General features: G+C 39.9%; 1 protein-coding gene and 1 long non-coding RNA gene across 2 annotated transcripts in view; one reads left to right on the forward strand and one right to left on the reverse strand.

Moving 5' to 3' along the window:
- LOC311296765 overlaps nucleotides 1-21,936 on the reverse strand; it is a 120,479-nt gene that overhangs the window by 37,590 nt on the left and 60,953 nt on the right. The window lies entirely within an intron of this gene.
- Nucleotides 1-21,936, forward strand: part of LOC311296714 (NACHT, LRR and PYD domains-containing protein 3-like) — a 49,405-nt gene that overhangs the window by 15,526 nt on the left and 11,943 nt on the right. Inside the window, exons 10-11 of the mRNA XM_084418590.1 lie at nucleotides 5,176-5,346; nucleotides 6,055-6,225. Of these exons, the coding sequence (XP_084274716.1) occupies nucleotides 5,176-5,346; nucleotides 6,055-6,225 (342 nt within the window). The remainder of the gene's footprint in view (nucleotides 1-5,175; nucleotides 5,347-6,054; nucleotides 6,226-21,936) is intronic.

A 21,936-nucleotide genomic window follows, 5' to 3' on the forward strand; every position in this document is an offset into this window, starting at 1 on the left:
TCAACCGGAGGGATGTTGATATATCCCTTCTCCGCGGCTCTGTTCATGTGCGAGAGGGTCGCTGAGGCTGGAGAGCGAAGTCTGGCTGAAACTGGAGCGTCCCACGACTTAGAAAGCTCTGCGTGGAGCTCTGGTAGAAAGGGCGCTGATCTGGACGTTGGCGACTGGCGGCGGCTGGGCTGTTCGGCGCGGGCACCGCAGGCGGGGACCATTCGAGGCCCAGGTTGTCGACGGCCATAGTGAGGAGGCGGAGAAGCTCGGCGTCCACACTGGCATGGGTCCTCCCAGACTCGCGTGTAGAAGAAGAGGCGGAGCGGTGAGAGCCGGACCACCCTTCGCTATCTGACGCCAGTAGAGAGCAGCTGTCCAGTAAAGCGTCGTCTTCCGCTTCATCCCCTGAGGCGACGGCATCGCGGGCGAGAGCCGGCGGCTGCGCGTCGGGAAGCGGGGGCGGAGAAGGAGAGAGCGAGGCTCGCGGGAGGACCTCCGGCGAAAGCCTGGCTCGCGCCTCGGGCTCCGGTGGTCTCTGAGAGCGGCGCTTCTTCTTGCGCGGCCCGGAGACTGGAGCGGGTTCAGCGTTGAACAAGGCGAGTCGAGCCCGCAGGGTCGACATCGGCAGTTCTTCACAGAATTCACAGCCGCCCGAAGACATAGCAACGGCAGCGTGGTCACGTCCCAGGCAGAGAGCGCAGATCATATGGCGGTCTCTGTCGCTGAGGTGAGAGCGGCACAAGCCGCAGGAATTGTGAGGCATTTTGGAACAAACGCCTCTGCTCTTTTAGTAGTGTCGCGTGAACGACCACACACACACACACACACACACACACACACACACACACACACACACACACACACACAGCAAGAAAAGGATATATGTCGCCGGATAGCTGAGCTGGCACGGCAGGCTGAAGGCGGCGAGAGATCGTCCGGCTTCCTCAGGTGCTGTCCTAAGCTGGCTCGGTGCTTTTTCGACGGCGGCGGCTTCTCTCAGAGAACAGCGATGCGAGCGCTTCGCTGAAGAGACAGAAATCAGAGATTTTAGCCTCCGAGCCCTCCTTATATACGCTCTGACGCCACCCATTCTGGCGGGCTGTGACGCGCATTGGGCGTGACGTCACGCGGGCCTCACTGGTAGGCTTAAGCAGTTGCCGCGCGGCAGCCAATGAGCGCGCAGTATTGCCCGCTCTAGCTCTGTTGAGCTGCCTGCTGCACTGCGTTGACAATATATGAAAAATTAAGGATAATTTTTTGGCTTCAGCATCTCGAGAAAAGATGACTTTTCCCGTAGCGTAAGCTAGCTTACGCAAATACGAGAGAACCTCTCGTAAGAGAACTTTTGTACAAGATAAGCCATGTGGACTATTCTGGGCTCAACAACGACGACGCAAACTGTAAGTAATGTAGGCTATTTAGAATGTACAACTTTTTTAAAACGTTAATTGCAGTTTAGTTCATTATGAATAATCACCGTGTTTTTACTTAGTTTAGCCTACTTATTGTTTTATGACCGTCATGTTCATGCCCCGCAGGCTATTAAAAGATGTAGGCTAACATACTGTTACAGTATGGCTAATGTTAGTCATCTCAAAACATAACGGAACACTTACCGCAGCAACAGGTGATCCAATTTGTCCTGTCTTTATTATCGATGGGATGGCTCTAACGTATCCTTTAGCACACGTTTCATGGTCCGTGTGGCAACTTGCATTTTTTCAAAATAGTCGTCTATAGTAAAATGTTCAGAGCAAACGAAATACTTTTTGATGCTGTTTACAGGTGTGTTTGTTGCCATCGATTCATCAGGTCAGCGTTTTTGGTTGGAATTCTATGAAACATCATAGTATTACCTGGTCTCCCCTGTTTATTGTCGCAGCTCTTTACAATACAGCGAACGCCCATGATTGTAAAGTATAAATTTACTATCTAGTAGGGCTGACTTCTAATAGTCGAGGATTCGACGATTCGATTCGGAGAGGTCTGATTCGACTATGAACCTCATAGTCGAATACATGGGCGTCAGTTTGGTTTGAAATGTGCTGGGGACAGAGACGCATTCGCATTTTCCGAAGGGCTGGGTACAATTATTATTTTTTTTTTCGCTTTCGCGCGGGTCATGTTTTGAAAGACGATGTCCTGTAGCTTACTAATGTAAATAAATAAAAATGTATTCAAAAATCTGCTTCACATTTTCAGCAGGGCTGCGGAGCGGCTGTGGGTTGACTCCACACGGTTCTCATGGGCTTTATAAGTCCTAACGTGAAAAAAGCTTTACGTGGTTTAATGTACCTAAACAATGATTACCAAATTTCCCTCTCATATTGCTCCTCATAACCACTGAAAATGGTCAAAAAATCGAACCCAGAGTCCAATTATTATGGACGTTATCACATTGGTTAATGAGCTGATGAGTTGAATCAGGTGTGTTTGATTAGGGAGACAAAGAAAATGTGCAGTGTTGGGGTGCCGGCAGGACAGGTTTGGGAACCACTGACCTAAACAACGATCACCAAATTTCTCTCTCATATTGCTCCTCATGTTTATGAAATGGTATGAAATATGTGTGATATGTTTTGTTCATCTGGCTTTAAATGAATAAAAGGAATTTGTTACACACCATGTTTTTCTTTTAGTTTTTTTAGCTCTTTTGTTTGAAATTGAAAAAATCTAGCTGCTATCTAAAAAAAAAAAAAAAAAAAAAAAAGGTTCGACTATCAGTCGACTACGGCAAAATCTAACGAATCAGATTCGACTATGAAAATCCTTAGTCGAAAACAGCCCTACTTTCTAGTAATTGCTGACTCTATTGCTCCAACTCTGAGCGAACTCTCTGCTCCTCACCACAGGGCGTCTCGTGTGCTGCGCTAATCACTCCGCCCAAGTAGCCACTCCGCCCAAGTAACGTTAGCTGTGCTCCTACGCCTAGTGAGAATATAGTTCCCAGTATTTATACAATTAAAAATGGTCTCTGTCTCATATAGCCTTGTTATTTGTACACGCTGTGACTATACAGATCACAACATGTAAATAGGAAAATGTTTGCATTATTTTGTCACTTATTGGGATTAGTATTCTACCATTATCCATTTACATCCAGTCTTTGTGCTAGGGTAGCGGTGGGTGCGTCAAATAACACTTACAGAACGCACAGAAATGAAAAAGGTATGTATGGACTTATCTAACTCTGGGGGATACTGTGAATAAGCTAAAGTCCCAAAAAGTCGGAGTGTTCCTTTAAGTTTAGGGTCGTCATGCTGAGTACGTCTCCAGCGGCCATATTTCTGGAAATGCACATAAGGATGTCGTAGGGTTCCTCTCATTCTTAGAGTTGTCATGCTGAAGCCTTCACCCTCCAGAATTCTGAGCAGATAGATCTGGTCTCTGCATCGAGAAGAGGCCTCTCTCTTAATTCAGAGAGTTATATTGTAGGCCCTTCGCTCCCTCAGTTCTGTGTTATGCATAGCTAGAGCTTGGCTGATTCTTAAAGGGTATGGTAGGCCTCCTCTCCCTTAGAGAGTCATTCTGCTGAGGCCTCCATGTTTACCGCTTGTTAGCTACATGTGTCAGGCCTCCTCTCCTACGAGAGTGATCCTGCTGAGGCCTCCATATATACAGCTTGTTAGGTACATTTGTCAGGCCTCTTCTCCTTCGAGAGTCATCCTGCTGAGGTCTCCATATATGTGGCTTGGTAGAGCGTGGAAAGGGTTCATCCTCATGTCTTGAGTAGTTATTAGACCCATCGTTCCCTGAGCTCTGAGTTGATGTTCTGAAAAACTCAATGCTGGTGTGAGTCTGGCAGGCCCCTCTTCCTAATAGAGTTGTCCTGCTGAGGCCCCCAGGCAAGACTAGCTGTATTCTAGCATGTGTCAGGCCTCCTCTCCTTCGAGAGTCGTCCTGCTGAGGCCTCCATGCTTTTCATACAGAAAAGGGCCCTCTCGATAACAGAAAGTTGGTTTTAGGCCCTTTGTCTGAGCTCTGCACTATGAACTTTTCACATTTTGAGATAAAGTTCTGAAAGAGCCACATTGGTGTAAGTGGGCAGGCCTCCTCTGCTCTTGAGTCATCCTGCTGAGGCCTCCGCTTCCCATAGCACTACTAAGCAGGTTGTTGGCTTCAGCATTAAGCATGATAGCCTCCCTGGTATGGGGGTTGACTCTGTCCCCCCGAAAGTAGCAGGCTAGGGCCCATAGTCTCTGGGCCATACTCCCTTAAAGAAACCCCCCTCTGAAAGTCGGGCTGTGGTACCCATGCCCTTGAGCTGGCAAGCCCTTTGTGTGATTCACAGTTCCCTAAGCGAGGGGGTAACTCTGTTCAGAGTCAACCCCCATTAACTTTGAGTTAATGTGTTTGTGCTTGTAGCAGCCATAGTTGCTAAAGCATCCCCTCAGCGTGGCAGCGTGGGTAGATCGTTCCCCCAACACTTTGACGCAGTGCGAGTTACCAGGTTACGACTTTAACCTATGTTCCCTGAGAACAGTGAACGAGAAACTGCGTCTCGTTGCCATGCCTCCGGTCTGCTTGTACAGTCCCTTCAGACGAAGAAATGGATGACATGTTCTCTAGACACCCTTTTATACTTCCTGGTCGTGCTAGAGCATGACGTCATGGCTGACGCCGGCCAATACGATTTTCATGGTTATACAGTGTTTCAGTCATGCTGAGGCGTTCCCTTAGCGCTTTGACGCACTGTCCCGTTCCCTGTTCTCAGGGAACATAGGTTACAGTCGTAACCTGAGACGATTCATTTGTACTGTCAATTATGTTCATCTTTCTGCATTGACACTTTCTATTTTTTGTAAAATTAAAACACACACACACACACACACACACACACACACACACACACACACACACACACACACACACACACTAATTGACACTCAATACATACAGATACAGTAAGTTACCGTAAAACTAGCCTGTTGTGAATAGTGTCATTTATTAAAGCAGATTTTGCACAAGACTGAATTTTAATATGGTGAAAATAAGAGATTATTTTTCCTGATTGAATGATACTTTAGATGTTTTATGATCATGTTTTGTGACATTTTAGATCTCAATCTTATCCATCAAACATATTAATTTGTGCTTTAAGTTTGAACTTTCTCTTTAATAATGGATTCACTGCTAATCTGATCTGAACTGAAAGAGTGAAGTGTGTGTCATTGTTCTCTACAGGTTGAATTATTGTGATCTCACAGATGAAGGTTTTGCTGCTCTGACTTCAGCTCTGAGATCAAACCCTGAACACCTGAGAGAACTGAGTCTGTCATGGAGTAAAATAGGAAAATCAGTGAATCTGCTGTCTGATGTACTACAGAATCCTCGCTGTAAACTGGAGATACTGAGGTAAGATCATATTTGACTCTCACACATGAATCACAATGTAAAGTATATTTTAAGTGTTCAGCCTCTTTCTGCTGCTGTGAGTTCAGATTATTGAGCTGTAAATGATTGAACACATGAGTTGATCCTCAACATGAAACTGCAGGACTGAGAGACACACTGAAATACACACTTTCACACACAATCAACATTTCAGTCTCTTGACTTTAAACAGACTCGAGCTCAACACAGTCAGAACTGAGAAATGAAGAACATGCTGGATTCATTCTTACTGTTAATTATGTTCATCTTTCTGCATTGACACTTTCTAAAGGATTGTTTTTAGTTTTGTGAAATGAAAACACACACACACACACGCACACACACACACACACACACACACACACTAATTGACACTTCATGCATATTACATAGTACAGATCTAGTAAGTAACAGTAAAACTAGCCTATGTAGTGAATAGTCTCATTTATTAAAGCAGACTGAACACAAGACTGAATTTTAATATAGTGCAAATAAGAGATTATTTTTCCTGATTGAATGATACTTTAGATGTTTTATGATCATGTTTTGTCACATTTTAGATCTCAGTCTAATGATCCACCAAACATATTAATTGTGCTTTAAGTTTGAACTTTCTCTTTAATAATGGATTCACTGCAAAACTGATCTGATCTGAACTGAGAGTGAAGTGTGTGTCATTGTTCTCTACAGGTTGGGTAATTGTGATCTCACAGATGAAGGTTTTGCTGCTCTGACTTCAGCTCTGAGATCAAACCCTGAACACCTGAGAGAACTGAATCTGGCATGGAATAAAATAGGAAAATCAGTGAATCTGCTGTCTGATGTACTACAGAATCCTCACTGTAAACTGGAGAAACTGTGGTAAGATCATATTTGACTCTCACACATCAATCACAATGTAAAGTATATTTGAAGTGTTCAGCCTCTTTCTGCTGCTGTGAGTTAGGGCTGCACGATTATGATCTGCACGATTAGGGCTGCAAAAATCATAATTGTCAATTATTCCCTTGAAATTGTAATTTCGATTATTCATTATGATTATCACAATTTACACTGGACATCTATCTATCTATCTATCTATCTATCTATCTATCTATCTATCTATCTATCTATCTATCTATCTATCTATCTATCTATCTATCTATCTATCTATCTATCTATCTATCTATCTCTCTCTCTCTCTCTCTCTCTCTCTCTCTCTCTCTCTCTCTCTCTATATATATATATATATATATATATATATTATATAAAAGATTAAAATATTAATCTTAATAGGTCAACATAAACCTTTTCATAAAATTATTTATTAAATTGTTTTTTATTAGTGACACATTTGGGGAGAAGATATATTGCAAAACTTTCTGAAAATACAGTATGAGAATTAACTGTACAATTAGTAGAAATGTTTTCCTTGGATATTATACAATTTGCATGCATACAAAATTTGTGGAAAACGACAAAAAAATTTCCACTCTAACTTTGAACCAATTCTGTAGAATGGCCCATATAGCTTTTTTGAACAGGATTTGCCCCCACACATATTGCCTTTCCAAACAGAAAGTGTATTACAAAATTTAAATCAATGTATTGTTTTATGTGAATGATTAGGCAGGATGATTTTCAGAACATTTTGAAGAATAAACTCTAGGCGACAATATCCATTAGTCAAAAGTCTTGTGGACACATATTAAGTATGTGTTTTATGGCCTTATTACTAGGGGTGTGACGAGATCTCGTGTTACGAGATCTCGCGAGATTAAAACACGACGAGATTTCTCGTCCAGGTGAAACTTTGTCTCGTGAGTTGTTGTGATGTCAGCGTGATTGAGCATGAGGGTGAAATTAGTATTGAAGATGCCCCTGCCACTTTTAAATAATTTGTGTGCCATGCCAATCACACACACCCACACACACACACACACACACACACACACACACACACACACTCACTGTCCCTCGCTCACTCACTCACTCGCTCGCTCGCACACACACTCGCTCACTCCCGCACGCACATATGCACACTCACTGTTGCTCGCACTCTCACTCATTCTCGCTCACTCATTCTAATTAAACATGCTAGTCTTCCTGTTGTGATGTCCTGAAGCATCAAAGACGCGTAGGTTGTCGCCCACTATGACACACTATACAAAATGAAACGATCGAATCTTGCGTCCCGACGCCCGTTGTCCTTTACGAATCTCCACGAAACGGATCGTACCAAAATCGCGCTAAAATAGTGTAATCTGAACCAGGCAGGTAATAAACATTTGACCTATCACAAAGAACCTATTAAAGCACTAATACATGGGAACAGTATCTAACATTCACATATCACAAGTCATATCGACATCGCAATATAAAACAATGTTATCGCACATCGCAGCTTTTCCTCATATCGTGCAGCCCTAGTTACTGCCCAAAGGTCTCAAATGCTGCCAGAAATCGTCGACATGCTTTCTTGAAAAAGAACATGACCATAATCTTAGGCTGTTCTGTGTAGTTAATTTATCTCTTTTTCATGCTTGAAGAAAAAGTTTTGAAGTTTTGAGAGAGCAGTACTTTGATTATGGATACACACTTACTGTTTGCATTTAAAGTGTTATTTCAGTTATTTATATTTATTTTATTTATACTGTTTTATTTTTTTATGTTTGATTTGTGGAAAGGAGTTAGATTTCTCATGTGAAATCGTACAGGGGAGAAGCCAGACGGTAGAGTTTATAGCAAAACATTTTGCAGTGTTTGCATGTCCTTTACTGCATAGAATTAATTAAAATAGAAGTAAAATAGCATTCATTACAAGTTGATTTCAAAATGCACCTACATTTTTTTGCATTTTGTGATTTTCAGTTGAATAAAAGACTATTTTCCATTCATATATTTCATCATTAAGGATTTCTTAAAAATTGTGTAAAAATCTCGTCTTGTCTCGTTCTCGTGAACCCAATCTCGTGTCTCGTCTCGTCTCGTGGAGTAAGCGTCTCGTCACACCCCTACTTATTACAGAAACTTTCATTTTTATTTTTTTCAACAACCATGCATTAACATTATTCTCTCAAAAATACAAACATGTTGCTCACATATCATGGTAGCCCTGTTTGTAATAAATAGAGTGTAATGACACCTTTGCTATTAATATGTTTATAAGCAACTGAAAAAAGCACAAATGTCAGGGCATGTCAAAACATCTCAAGGACACCAAAAACACCTTAGACCCCAGAGAGTTAAACCTCTCTGTTGCGTCCGCTGGCAGGATGTGCACTTAATAGGCTGTGACGTCCTCTCCAGCTGCTGAAGCCTCTGTTCTAAGTCATGCAGGCGATCTTGTCTGAATTGGATCTAGGCAGAGGGATGGGCCTGGCAATAGTAGTGATCTGTGGAGTATGAACACAGGGTTGAGGAACAGGGGAAGATGTACTCTGTGGATGGCGACTAGAACGATCACTCACTGCAAGTAGGCTCAACTGTGCTTCAAGGGCCTCATTCGTCTCCTCCAGTTTCTTTATCTGCTCATAGGAATGACGTCACACCTCCTCAATCTCTTTCTGCAACTGCTGAAACTCTACTAAGACTTCTGACGACAGCTCAGGGAGGGGGGAAGTATGTGCTCGCTGTTGTTCGTTCTCTCTACTGGGACTCCACTCTTTCAAAGGCTGCCATAGCTGCATACTTGCTCTATACTCAGGGGAGGTGGCGGTGAGTTTGGGTGCTGCTGCTCTTCGCGTTTCTGAATCATCAGTCATCTCAGGGGAAGAATCTACTCTCTGTCTTGACTGTAGCCTCTGTTGATGATCAGTGAGCTCAAAGTATGACAGGTAACTAAGTAACTGACGATGGGCTCAGGAAGGTCAGGTCTAGGATCTGGATCACTCTGATGCATCAATCTTATGACAGCTCCTGTATCCGGCTCAAAGGACCATTTGTGGGGTAGGCTAGTGTGGTGCTGGTGGATATTGAGCAGACATAAGTCGTCCGGTCAGAGATGAAGTACACTTTAATGGACCGAGGCTTGTAGAGGCATTTACAGTTGTAGAATTGGGTTGAGTGAACAATTGTAGTACAAGTAGTAGAGGGTGTGGCAGAGTAGTTTGGAGTGTAACGTAGTGGTTCTAAACAAACAGAAAGTAATAATACTAAATTAGTAATGAACAGTGTAATAGCAATTTTTTATCTCACTGGGAAAAACAGCATCAACAGGTGTAAGAAACATTCAAGAGGCAAATTGTAATAAAGAAGAGAGGTTTATTCTCTGAGGATTCGTTACAATACCGCAGCTACCCAGCTTGTAATAGAATACCTGCTAGACACAATAGAACATGGACATTTTATACAGTTTCTTGGCAAACAACTCCTCCTTCCAGGTTTCTTGTAAATTTCCAGAAAGATACCCCCCTTATCTCCTACTGGTTCGGACTGGTTTTCTACCCCCCCCTGGCGAAGGTCACCCTGTTCCTTGTCCCTGAGACACCCAAAGGCCTTCATTTATGACCTAATTGTCTCCTGCTTCCCTGGAGCAGACGGGCCTAGTGCTGGTTTTATTAGTTAAATAACCCTGTATTCTTCTAACCAAACTCTTTCTCGGGCTCAGGTGTTAGTATTTTATTACCCTGTCTTCCTGTCCCTTCTTCAGCTGTTAGAAAACCCTCACAGAAGCACGTGGTCAGATGCTACTACACATAGTTAAATGAAATCAACAAGTTTAAATGAATGAACACAAGAACAATGAATTTTTCATTAACATCTCCCCCCTGTTTATCATTCTCTGATAACCAACAAAATAATAAAAATTCATTTCTATTTTCTAAAATTAATCAACCCCATTTTACTATTGAATCCCCAAGAATACAATCACTTCAAGCTTTCCTTACATCACAGTTATACTCCTCATTACTGACTTTCATATTTGATTTTAGTATACCTGATCACTCTTCTTTAAACTTGTAGGAAAAGAAAGGATTAAAAATTAAATAAGCTTAGGCTGTTTTTGTAAGGATAGGCCCTTAATTTTGTAGCAAGCAAGTAAAGGTTTATATATGGCCGGGCTAGTTGAACAAGCACTGTTATTGCACCCCCAATACTATAGATCGGACCCTCAGTCACCTCAATATAAACAAGAAATAGTGTAGTTATATTTAGTAGGAAAACAACACATCAGTTCAACACATATCAATTTCAGCAAACTATTACACAAAAAAAAAGTAGATAAAAAATATCCCTCAATTCAAACCCTGTCCTTGTATGCCACCTCGTAACACGGATGGCTACTGTTTTTAACCCTCTTTATACATTATCATCGTCCTTAGAAAGAAAGAATTTAGAAAGTAAGAAAATAAGAAATTGAAAAAACACCCCCCAATTTACCACGTTACTGTAGCTTCCGCTACTTCCACCATCTGCCTAATTTTGTCCATCCTTGGGATAAATTGAACACGTATTCACCCATGAATAACAAAATTATCAGAATAACACATACAATCATAACTCCTATACATTCAGCCTTTTCCATTAATCCACGCCCATCCACATATTTCCTAACCATATTTTGTTAACCTTTTAATTCAAACGGGCAATGGTTTTACTTAGTAAGCTCTATTTAATACCCTATTTAATCAAATCTAACCAGAAGAGTTTTATGATTTTATCCATTCTATCCAATTTGGTTGTTAAAAATTAACTCTTACTTTTCCATTGCAGACCGACTGTCTTTTTTTGTTTATGACCGTACTTCACATCATTGAATAGATTTTATAGTTTTCCTGAAAACATTTGCACCAATCAAATCATTAGATCTATATCAATACTAAGCCCTAGTTTGATTTAATCAAATAAAATCATCAACATCATCACAAAACAAAATATTCTGCTAAACTTAAACCATTAGTTGGTCCACATCCTCCTCCAGGTGTGTTGACCATCTCGTTCGCCCCATGGACGTTCCGTCTTCACCAATATGACACTTTGCGTGCCGTCGAGAGGATTTTCCATCGCTGGCAAGGGAGGGTACGTTACTAGCACGTCCTTGATCCCTCACTGCCTTCTGCGTCGGCGCGTGGGGTTGCTGAGGTTGGTTGGTGTAGTCTAAGGTCAGAGGCGTGGACCCAGGTGTCACCCTCTCCAACCGTTTTCTGATCATTACAAGATTTTTCCTTATCCCGACCGCACCTCTACTGGAATTAACCATTTCTTGCCCGTTGTCACCTGTGAATGCAGACCCTACCTATTTTGTTATTGACCGCTTGTCTGGCCGGTCATCCCTTTTGGTGTGACCTGTTGAATCAACAGCCTGAAACATATTGTCACCAGATAATTTTGCTCACTGAATAGCACTCAGGGTCCTTGTTTTCCCTGAAACACACTCAACCCACTTTGCTCATGTCAACAAAACAATATTTATACATTTGGAACAGAATCAGTCCTGTTCGACACAATCCATCCTGACATTCTGCAAAAGGAAAGTTTTAAGTTATGCGCTGCGCAAGGTGTGGCCTTTCATTCTGCCCTGTATCAAAAGTCTACATGCTCTGTAAGGAAAAACAAAATGTCGAGGTTATTGTCAGATAGTAAAGTACACATTCTTTTGTCTGCTGTGCTGCCGCGGCCTTCGCTGCCGAATCTGCCCTGGCGTTTCCTGTTGAAACAGTCCTTTTTAGCACACTTACAGACAGCAATTTTGTTAGGGAGAGAAAAAAAAAAAAAAAAAGACTTCCTACATGGCTTTTACCCAGTTAAACGCAGTGTCCTCCCAACAATTATCGCTCCACCTGTACGATGGCTTTCAGCTAATTTGAACCCCTTGGTATGGCAATTGTTACCATCCCCCTTTTGATGCATGATACACAACTCATGCATCAATTTAACAATGGTGTTTGGGTAAACAAAGTTTTCAACACTAACCCAAATGTTGTCCTTCAGCCAAATTTCCCCCAGACATCTTTCTCTGCCTCTGAAACAAAACATTACGTAAGCCACAATCTCATCTTCTTATCTAATAATCTGAAGGGCACCGGTCCTGAGTCTCACTGCTTTTCAGGCCTGTTATTTGGTCTTTTAAGTCAGTCATCTACAAACATTTTCCAATGTCAAAGTCATCAATTGTTTCTATCAGGTCAGGTCGTCGTGTACAGACTTGGTCAGTATCAGTCAAACAACATTCTCTCTCTGTTCACAATAATCTACAGAGCTTGATGACCAAATTTCTTTCAAATTTGTCATTTGCCTTAACCCATCTGTAATGATAAAACTCATTCCAGGGGTTAATGACACAATATACACACTATGGGAACAGAATAGCTTCCCTAAACTAACACATACCAAACATGAATCAACACTCATAAAACATACAATGCTGTCACCATCCAACACACACACACATACCTGACTATGAACCGCTCATATTCTCATATTCATATCTTTGATTTTAACTCTAAACATATTTAAATTTTAAATAAGATTTTAAACTTCTCATTTTCCTGTAGCTTTTATCTAATTTTACATGGTCTCTTTACCAGTTTCAAAGCCCGTCTGTTCATTATTCATTTACTCTTAGAAAAGTCAGCTGGGTTGTTTTTGTTCATTATCATTATTTTGCTTCAGCTTGCTTTAGCATGCCGATAACAGAAAGACTGACAGAATACCATCCGTTCCTTCACTCAAGCAGTCTCTCTCACTATAAACAAATAATCTTTTCAACAGCCTCCTAAGACTGTAATTTAGACAAAATCTAATAATAAATTCATTTCAATAACCTTTGACCATTAACCTTTGTTATCCAGACTTTTTCTTGAATCTACAAAAGCTGTCTTAACCTTTAGCCACCACCACGTCTAATGACCTTCAGAATTTAAAACTTACAAAACATATCTTACATATCTTACAGACATATTATTTCAATATCTATAATATTTTCCCTTGCCCATAAGGCAACCAGCATCATGTTCCTGATAAAAATTAAGTTTTGTTACTGTCTCCACAACAAATAATGACAATCACCTCACGGTCTCAGCTGGCTCTTGAAAGCCCATTCCCATCAGCTCTTTATCTCTAATCTTCATCAGGGTGTTGTCCCCTGGCATGGTTGCAAACACTTGTCATAATGAAAAACAAGCCATACAATGAATGCGGTTTATTGCGAGTGGTATATAGAGGAACTCACATTTTCTGGGGCAGACTGCCGTAACTCCTTACAGCTTATCTCCCCTCTCAATGTTCTGCTGATGCTGCTGGCCTCACAGTCACCGCTCTACTCTAATACCTTTCTCACATAAAAACACCTCCCTTCAGGAGATGCCCAGTGTCGGCGTGACCCCCTGCCTTAGGTTGACCTCTGGCCAAAGGTTCTTACCCGTCCTTGAGTAGCCACTTCGTGCACACTGGTAGCCGCTCTTTCCCACCACGAAATCAGTTTTCCCCAACAGACTCAGTTGTTTTCTGGAGCTTAGGAAAGGCACATTCAAGAGTCACCAGAGCACTCTGGACTGCCTAATAGTGTTAACACAGGGAGACAGGTTAATACCAACAGTATTTAATCACTTAAATCTTTTAAACATCTTCAAATCAGCAAAAATCGCAATACTGAGATTATACTCAGTGAATTTAGTCATCACAACCGTCTATTCAGTGTACTGTTACATCTGTAGCCGGAGCCATCAGCCCCGTTTCATGGTGGAGGCTAATATCAGACAAAGAAGTTACTGGTCCTAAACTAGTCAAAAATTCAGGTTTACTTTTTAAAACATTTACAAATTTCCCATTAAATGTATGAAATCTGAACTGCCTTGTAGCATGATTTCTTTCAACATCCATGTCTATGGTTTTCAACTAAAACAATGTGCCTTACACAGGCTCAGACAACAGCTTTCAGCTGACATTGAATGAGACAGACTCTGAGGCATTCAGGACTGGTACACTGTACTCTCATAAACTTCTAAAATCAAACTTTATCTACCATCCTTTAACTTTAGCCCAGCTTAGGGCATCTTTGCCAGAATTTACATGTATTTTCAAACAACTATATTTTACATTTGTCTTTTGCCCACATCAGGGAATTTAGACATTATATTACAAATTTCCTCTCAGATCGTGTCTCTGTCGCACTGGACGTCTCAGCCACAGCACACACCAGATTCAGATAAGCAAACTGTTTTAGCCAATCACAAGCTTATCTTTTGAAAGCAAAACATCAGCTCCTAGTTCTTTCATGGTCAATACTATTCCTCCACGTTCAAAACACTAACAATTAATCTAGTGATACTGCTTCTACTTATTTGATCACATTTCATCTCAATTTTAGTTGTCAAGTTCTCAATTACTTTATTTATTTATTTATTTTCTTTTTTTCACTAACTTTTGAGGCTGCTAGCACTCTCCGCTTTTGATACATTTTTTGCCTTTATCATTGTAAATAATCTGTCAGATTAGTCTCTCTATATCATCTAAACCCTTTTAAAGTATTCCATTAAAAACACAATCATCCTTTTAGTTACCGGTACTTTTAAAATATTTTGCAACTCATTTGTTGGAGTCATTATTATCTGTAATTTTACATCAACCTGTATTCATCAATTCACTAGCTCTTTCCTTCAAAAGGATTCCCTTAAGACTTAAATCTTTCAACCTTCTTTCATCTATTAACTTTCCTTTAACTTTCTTTTCTCCCTTGCACGTTCTTTTCACTTTCTTTAGCACTGCGTTCACATTCTTAGTTCTTTCTCAGACGAAAACTTTAATATCGTCACTTTCACGTTATCACTTTCTTTTCTGAGTGTCCATTTACAATTACGGGCTAAATGGCCCCACTGACCACAATTAAAACACTCTCTTTACCTATAGTTTGATCATTGAGTTTGCAAACAGCTCCAACTTACTGCACACCCTTGAAGCAGTGTGTCCCAATCAGGAATGTAAACAGAGCCACTGATAAGCAGTTCTCTGTATTCTTTTACAGTCCACCAGTGTGGATTCAATCACAATAGCCAAATCATAATCTTCATCATTATTATTGGCAGCACATTAATTTTCATAAGTTGCAACGAAAATCACTCAACATATTCTAAGGGGTTTTCACTAAACATTTTCCTTTTTTTTTTTTTTTACTTCACATTTCTTTGAAGTCAAAGCTTCAGAGCACAGCTGCTTACAGCATTTGCTCACTTCTGTCCTACTGTTTGTTTCAGGACTCTTCATAAAGTATAAACATTTGTACTATATGCCATCAATTTCATTAAAACTGTGTTGAAACAGTATTCCTCTATCAAATGGTTAGGCTGCAGATTCAACTTAATATTATCATTATTTTCTCGGTCCCACTTATCTCTGCTGTTTCACAAAAAAACAAAATATCATATTACTCATCTCTCAATCCCTAAATCGCACAGGCAGCCATTATAGCTGCTTGCTCCTTCAACTTTTGTTATGAAATTCTCTAGACATCACTATTTTACCAGTAAAATAAAATTGTTTCCCATTCTGCTTAATAAAACTTTTGTTCATCTTTATATCATGTTAATCCCTGTTAATCATACTCAATGCCTTATTTTTATCTAAAAACTCACTTTTCATACCATTTTTAACTTAATTTGACTTAACAGGCGTTCATAAATTGTTCCATGAACTCTATCTTCCCCTACATGCTAGTTCCTTCTGCATCTGTTCTCTTTTATCTGCAATCCAACAATTCTCTGTTTATAATTTCCATCAGGAAAAACATTCTATCTTTCCCTATCTTTTTCAGTTCAACAAACTACTGTCTGTTCACAGTTTTACACACATGCTGAACACGACTACAACAACCTTTTTGTTAAACAATTATCCATTTCTCAATTTCTTGCATGCATTTCTGGCCGTAATTTTTCATTTGACACAAAATAGGTGTGTAAAAAATATCTAATTTACTGTTAGATGACCCCATTTTGGCTGAGTTCCTCTCTTCTGGATTTCACAATTCGACACGTGTCTTACAGAATCTGTCAAACGTCTTCGACAGACCCGATCTTTTACCCCGAGATCGGACGGGCGTCAGCTTGTAATTACGTTCCACTCAAAATTCTCTCACCTGCGCTTTTTCGCTTGCTTAATTCTGTTTTACTTGATTAAATCAATGTGGTCTTGTAATTACGTTCCACTCAAAGTTCTCTCACCTGCGCTTTTTCGCTTGACTTAATTCAATGTGGTAAAACTTCCACACACTTCCACACAAAAGAACACAATCACCCAGAAACTTTCTCTAAGGTTTACATAAATTTCGAGTAGAACACAATCACCCAGCAGCTGTGATTTCTCTGAATCACCAGTGGACCCCTGTCCACTAACGAGCTAAGTGAGGCAGAAACCGGTCTGAAACGACTACAGCAACCTTTTTGTTAAGCAATTATCCGTTTCTGTCAGATTAATTTCTCCCCAAAAATTGTGATTTAACTGAATCACCTCTCGCTCGTACCAAAAAGCAAAACTCAGCCAATATGGTTCATGTTCACTCACCATTATCAAATTACACTCAACTTCAATAAAACAATTTGCCGTGTCTTACCCAGAGATGTTTTTTTCTGTTTCTCCCGCAATCCGCGGATTCTTTATGGTCCTGGTGGGAGCTTCCTCCACTGGCCCTGAATGCGGTATTGGCTCTCTCTCCCGTAACCTGTTGAGTTTCTATCCCCAAACCGTCGAGGTATGAGACGGCCGCCTGGTGCTGCCGGGGTCGTGCACTTTCCCGTCAAATCCGTTCTCAGGACCAGGAGAAGAAGCGTCCGCACAGGATCCCACTTCTGACACCAGCTGTAATAGCAATTTTTTATCTCACTGGGAAAAACAGCATCAACAGGTGTAAGAAACATTCAAGAGGCAAATTGTAATAAAGAAGAGAGGTTTATTCTCTGAGGATTCATTACAATACCGCAGCTACCCAGCTTGTAATAGAATACCTGCTAGACACAATAGAACATGGACATTTTATACAGTTTCTTGGCAAACAACTCCTCCTTCCAGGTTTCTTGTAAATTTCCAGAAAGATACCCCCCTTATCTCCTACTGGTTCGGACTGGTTTTCTACCCCCCCCCGGCGAAGGTCACCCTGTTCCTTGTCCCTGAGACACCCAAAGGCCTTCATTTATGACCTAATTGTCTCCTGCTTCCCTGGAGCAGACGGGCCTAGTGCTGGTTTTATTAGTTAAATAACCCTGTATTCTTCTAACCAAACTCTTTCTCGGGCTCAGGTGTTAGTATTTTATTACCCTGTCTTCCTGTCCCTTCTTCAGCTGTTAGAAAACCCTCACAGAAGCACGTGGTCAGATGCTACTACACATAGTTAAATGAAATCAACAAGTTTAAATGAATGAACACAAGAACAATGAATTTTTCATTAACAACAGTAATAACAAGAATTAACTCAATCTGTCAATTATACGTACATTATGTACATAATTATACACATAGTAGTCTATTCAGACATGTAGGGACTAAATTACCACTCATGAAAAATGGCATCACGTTCTCTGACGTGAGCTCATGGGAATCGATACATATGGTTAAAATAATGTGAACAATCTCCCTTTCACAGTAAATAAGAACACACACATACCCAAATTGACTCAAAGGGACTCATACTTACAATATTATTTATTTATTTATTTGACAGGGACATTGCACAACAAATGTGTTGCACAGACCAGAGATAGCTACAAGCTAATTTTCATCTGTAGTCCCTGGGCAGAGGCAAAGTGACAGCAGGTTTATACAGTGAGCACAATTGTTCCATTGTGAGGACAATGAGCATTCTTACTGATGAGTTCATTCACAATATAAAATACAGATACAGCACCTACAAAAGGATCACCTCAACTAACATGCAATTACAATATTTACAGTATTTACAATTATTACAGTTTTTTCATATAAAATAAGAATAAGAATTTTACCTCCTTACATTTTTAACAACACCCCAATTTACCAGTTTTGTGTTAATGATCGTAAACCGTCTTTCAACCACTTCTTCAGGTTAAATTTAAACTGTTGCAAGGTACTACTCTCTCGAACAGTGAATGGCAATAAGTTCCACATCCCTGCAGCTTTCACAGAGAAGCAATTCTGTCCAAATGTAGAGGACCTAAAGTTGACATAACAATCCCCTCTGGAGGAGGCTCGTGTTGTTCTAAGTCCTGCCTCTTCACAAGATTTCACAAACATTCTCAGGGACTGTGGGGCCAAATCATGAAGAATTTTATATACTAAACTGACATTCGAAAACAAAATGAAATTTTCAAACGTTAATAATTTATATTTCTTCAATGTTACATTAGTGGTATGAAACAGGTTTTTTATCTAAAATTTTAAGTGCCTGTTTGTACAAGCTATGAAGCGGCTGTAACGCAGAGTTGGTTGAAAGAGACCAATTTGTGATACAATATGTAAAATGTGAAAATATCATCGCATGCATATAAAGCTTGGCTGCATCTGTGCTCATTTGAGGGCGAATATATCTGAACTGCGATACATTAAATTTTACATTTATCAATTTAGAAACATGCTTTTTAAACGACAGTGTCCTGTCTAACACTACGCCTAAATACTTGACAGACTCTGCTTTGTGAATCCTTGTTCCTTTAACAATAACTTCTGGCGCACAGTGAGACGTATTCCTTATTGAGAAAAACATGCTAACTGTTTTGCTAAAATTTAATGTCAAGCATTATTGTACCATCCAATCTGAGATTTTTTCCATCGCTCCCTGGTGCACAGCTGCTGCTTTCTGACTTGATTTCGCATGGACATATATCACTGCGTCATCGGCATACATTTGTACGTGAACTTCAGGACAAATAGCTGGAAGATCATTTATATATACACTGAACTAGAGAGGGCCCAATATGGAGCCTTGTGGCACCCCAACTAAGCAGTCCAAAAAAGAAGACATCGTACTCTTAATTCTTGTGCGGTGCTTCCTATTCTCTAAATATGATTTAAACCATTGTAATGTCTCTTCAGAAATATTGTGAGCGGAAAGTTTAGATAACAGGATGTTATGGTTTACCGTGTCGAAAGCTCTTTGCAGGTCTAGAAATATGGCACCCACCATCCTTAAAATTTTAAGGACTTCTTGCTCCGTGACCTCACTTAAGTGAAACACTGGTTTAGTTGAATCTACATATTTCATTTCCATTGTTCTGTTACCAAAACCAACAACCAAATCATTAACAGAATCTTTGAAAAAACTATTAAAAGCACTAGCTACCTTTGATTCTTCTTGCGTTAAAACATTGTTTATTTTAATTTCATAACATTTATGAGATGTTTTTTTTTCTGAGAAATAGTATTAATGTGCTTCCAAACTAAGTGATTGTTTCCTTTAGCTTGTGTTATCAAATCAATAAAAAAGTTTGCTTTCGAAGTCCTTAGTTCTTTCACTACTTTATTCCGATAATCCTTGAATAGACGCATATCATTTTCAATGTTCGATTTTAACGCCTTTTTAAGTAGATGCCGTTTAAATCTCCTCTCCTCATCAATTTCCAAATGTCTTTTGTCAACCAGGGTAAATGTGCCTTTTTATACAAGTTAACACACTTTTTAATAAATTTCACCTTGATATTATTAATTAGATCTAAAAAAAACTCCCACAAAATGAGCCTATTTCGTCTTTAGAGTTCAAAATATTCCAGTCTACCTTTTCCAACTTAAAATGTGCCAAATCTTTGTTAGGTATTTTATAAAAGGCCTCTTTCTTATTTATTCTAAATGTAAATCTATTTTTGTTTAATTTCCGTGCTATAAGAACTAAATTGTGATCTGACATGCCTGTGATAAAATTAAAAGATTTTATTATTCTGTCAGATTTATTTGAAAATACCAGGTCGATTTGTGTTTTAGAGGTTTTGGTTAACCTTGTCAGTCCATTTATTAGCTGTTCAAAATTATAAAGACCTGTTATTTCCTTTAACCTTTTCCTACTGTTTTTCTCTATCCAATTTACACTAAAATCCCCTAGTTCAATGACTTCTTTACCAAGAGTATTTAATTATTTTAAAATCTCCTTAAATGATGTATAAAATTTAGCATCAGCAGAAGGTGGTCTATAAATACCAACTAAAATGAATGACATCTGAGGTGACACATTTATAGTTAAAACAATACATTCAATCTCTACATCCAATTTATCTTGCACATTTATCTGTTGGCATTGTAAATACTGTTTAACATAGAAAAGTAGTCCACCACCTCTTCCAGTAGACCTATCCCTTCTAAATATGCTATAGCCTGGAAAGCATTAGGCTGCCTGAGGAGATGTCTTTGTTAACCAGGTCTCCGAAAGACAAATAAAGTCCAAGCTCAAGCTTGCTTACTGCAATTTTTCCACCTGGTCGGTTTTAGATGAAATACTCCTAACGTTTAAATGCCCCCCCAGCAGACCTTTAGGTTTCGATTTAGCGTCCCAGATAACTTTATTGTGGTTAAGTGTATGAAAAAGTGTCAAGTCATACCTCCGTGATTGTGGTTTTGAATGAGGTAGGTTACTTCTCTTATGTCGCAAATGGATCCATTCTGTGGCGTTCCTCCGCCACGTGCTCACCACAGCTCCACATCGCTCTCCCTCGGCGCCTCGGCTACTGTATCCCAGCTGATCCGACTCCAGGCCAGGCTGATCGTTCGTCACTCCTTTGCACCTTTGGGCAGTCTGGTTGAGGAGCGACCACTCCCTGAGAAGACAAAGGACCTTTCTGTAAATTATCATTTGAACCTACTCTTGTGCACCATTCAAGACGCAAGTCTCATCTCAGAATCATCCTAATCTACATCTCTTTCCTTCTCTCTCATGCTGAGATCACCAAAATTCACCCAATAATCTATATGGTTTAATGTGAATAATTATCATACAGTATTACACACATTTGGCATCTTTTGAAATGTCTCAGTGCGACTGGTACAAAGGTCTCATTCCCAAAGAAGTAAAACTAAAGGTATTAAAGTTTTTATGAGTTTAGAGCAGGGGTGGGCAAACTATGGCCCGCGGGCCACATACGTGTAATGTGTAATGTATAATCCGGCCCGCCGAGTATTTAAAAAATTGTCTTAAGATCGCATTAATTTTGCCTTTTTTCTTGCAATACTTTGCGTTATATATATATATACAGTATATTGCGTTGCATATATTTGACAATCGGAATATCAGATATTGCATGCCATAGCTAACAAATGTAAAAAAGGAAAAATTACATAAAAGCAGATCATCATTCATTCAGCGCTGTTGTGGCTGTGGTGCGTCGTGTAACAAGCAATGACGCGTCACCATGGAAACCAAACAGAGAGCGACTTATAGAATTGTTGCACATTAATGTTTTTTCCTTTTTTAGAAACTCACAGAGAAAAAAAAAGGTTTGGTAACCGCTTGCACACCTTAGTTTTTCCTTTGATTTGTCTGCTTAGTATCTTTGCTCCTCTGGATTGATGGATGTATCCTGACTGATTCCGTTTTCCGACCTTTATCGCCCGGCTTTCGACTACGCTCCCCTGTCTGCCATGTACAGAACCCGTTTTTTTTTTCATTAAATGTTCTGATCTGCCTTTGCTTTTTATGTTTTATTTTAT

The sequence above is a fragment of the Rutilus rutilus genome, assembly GCF_951802725.1.
Source record: "Rutilus rutilus genome assembly, chromosome: 9".
Classification (NCBI taxonomy): Eukaryota; Metazoa; Chordata; class Actinopteri; order Cypriniformes; family Leuciscidae; genus Rutilus; species Rutilus rutilus.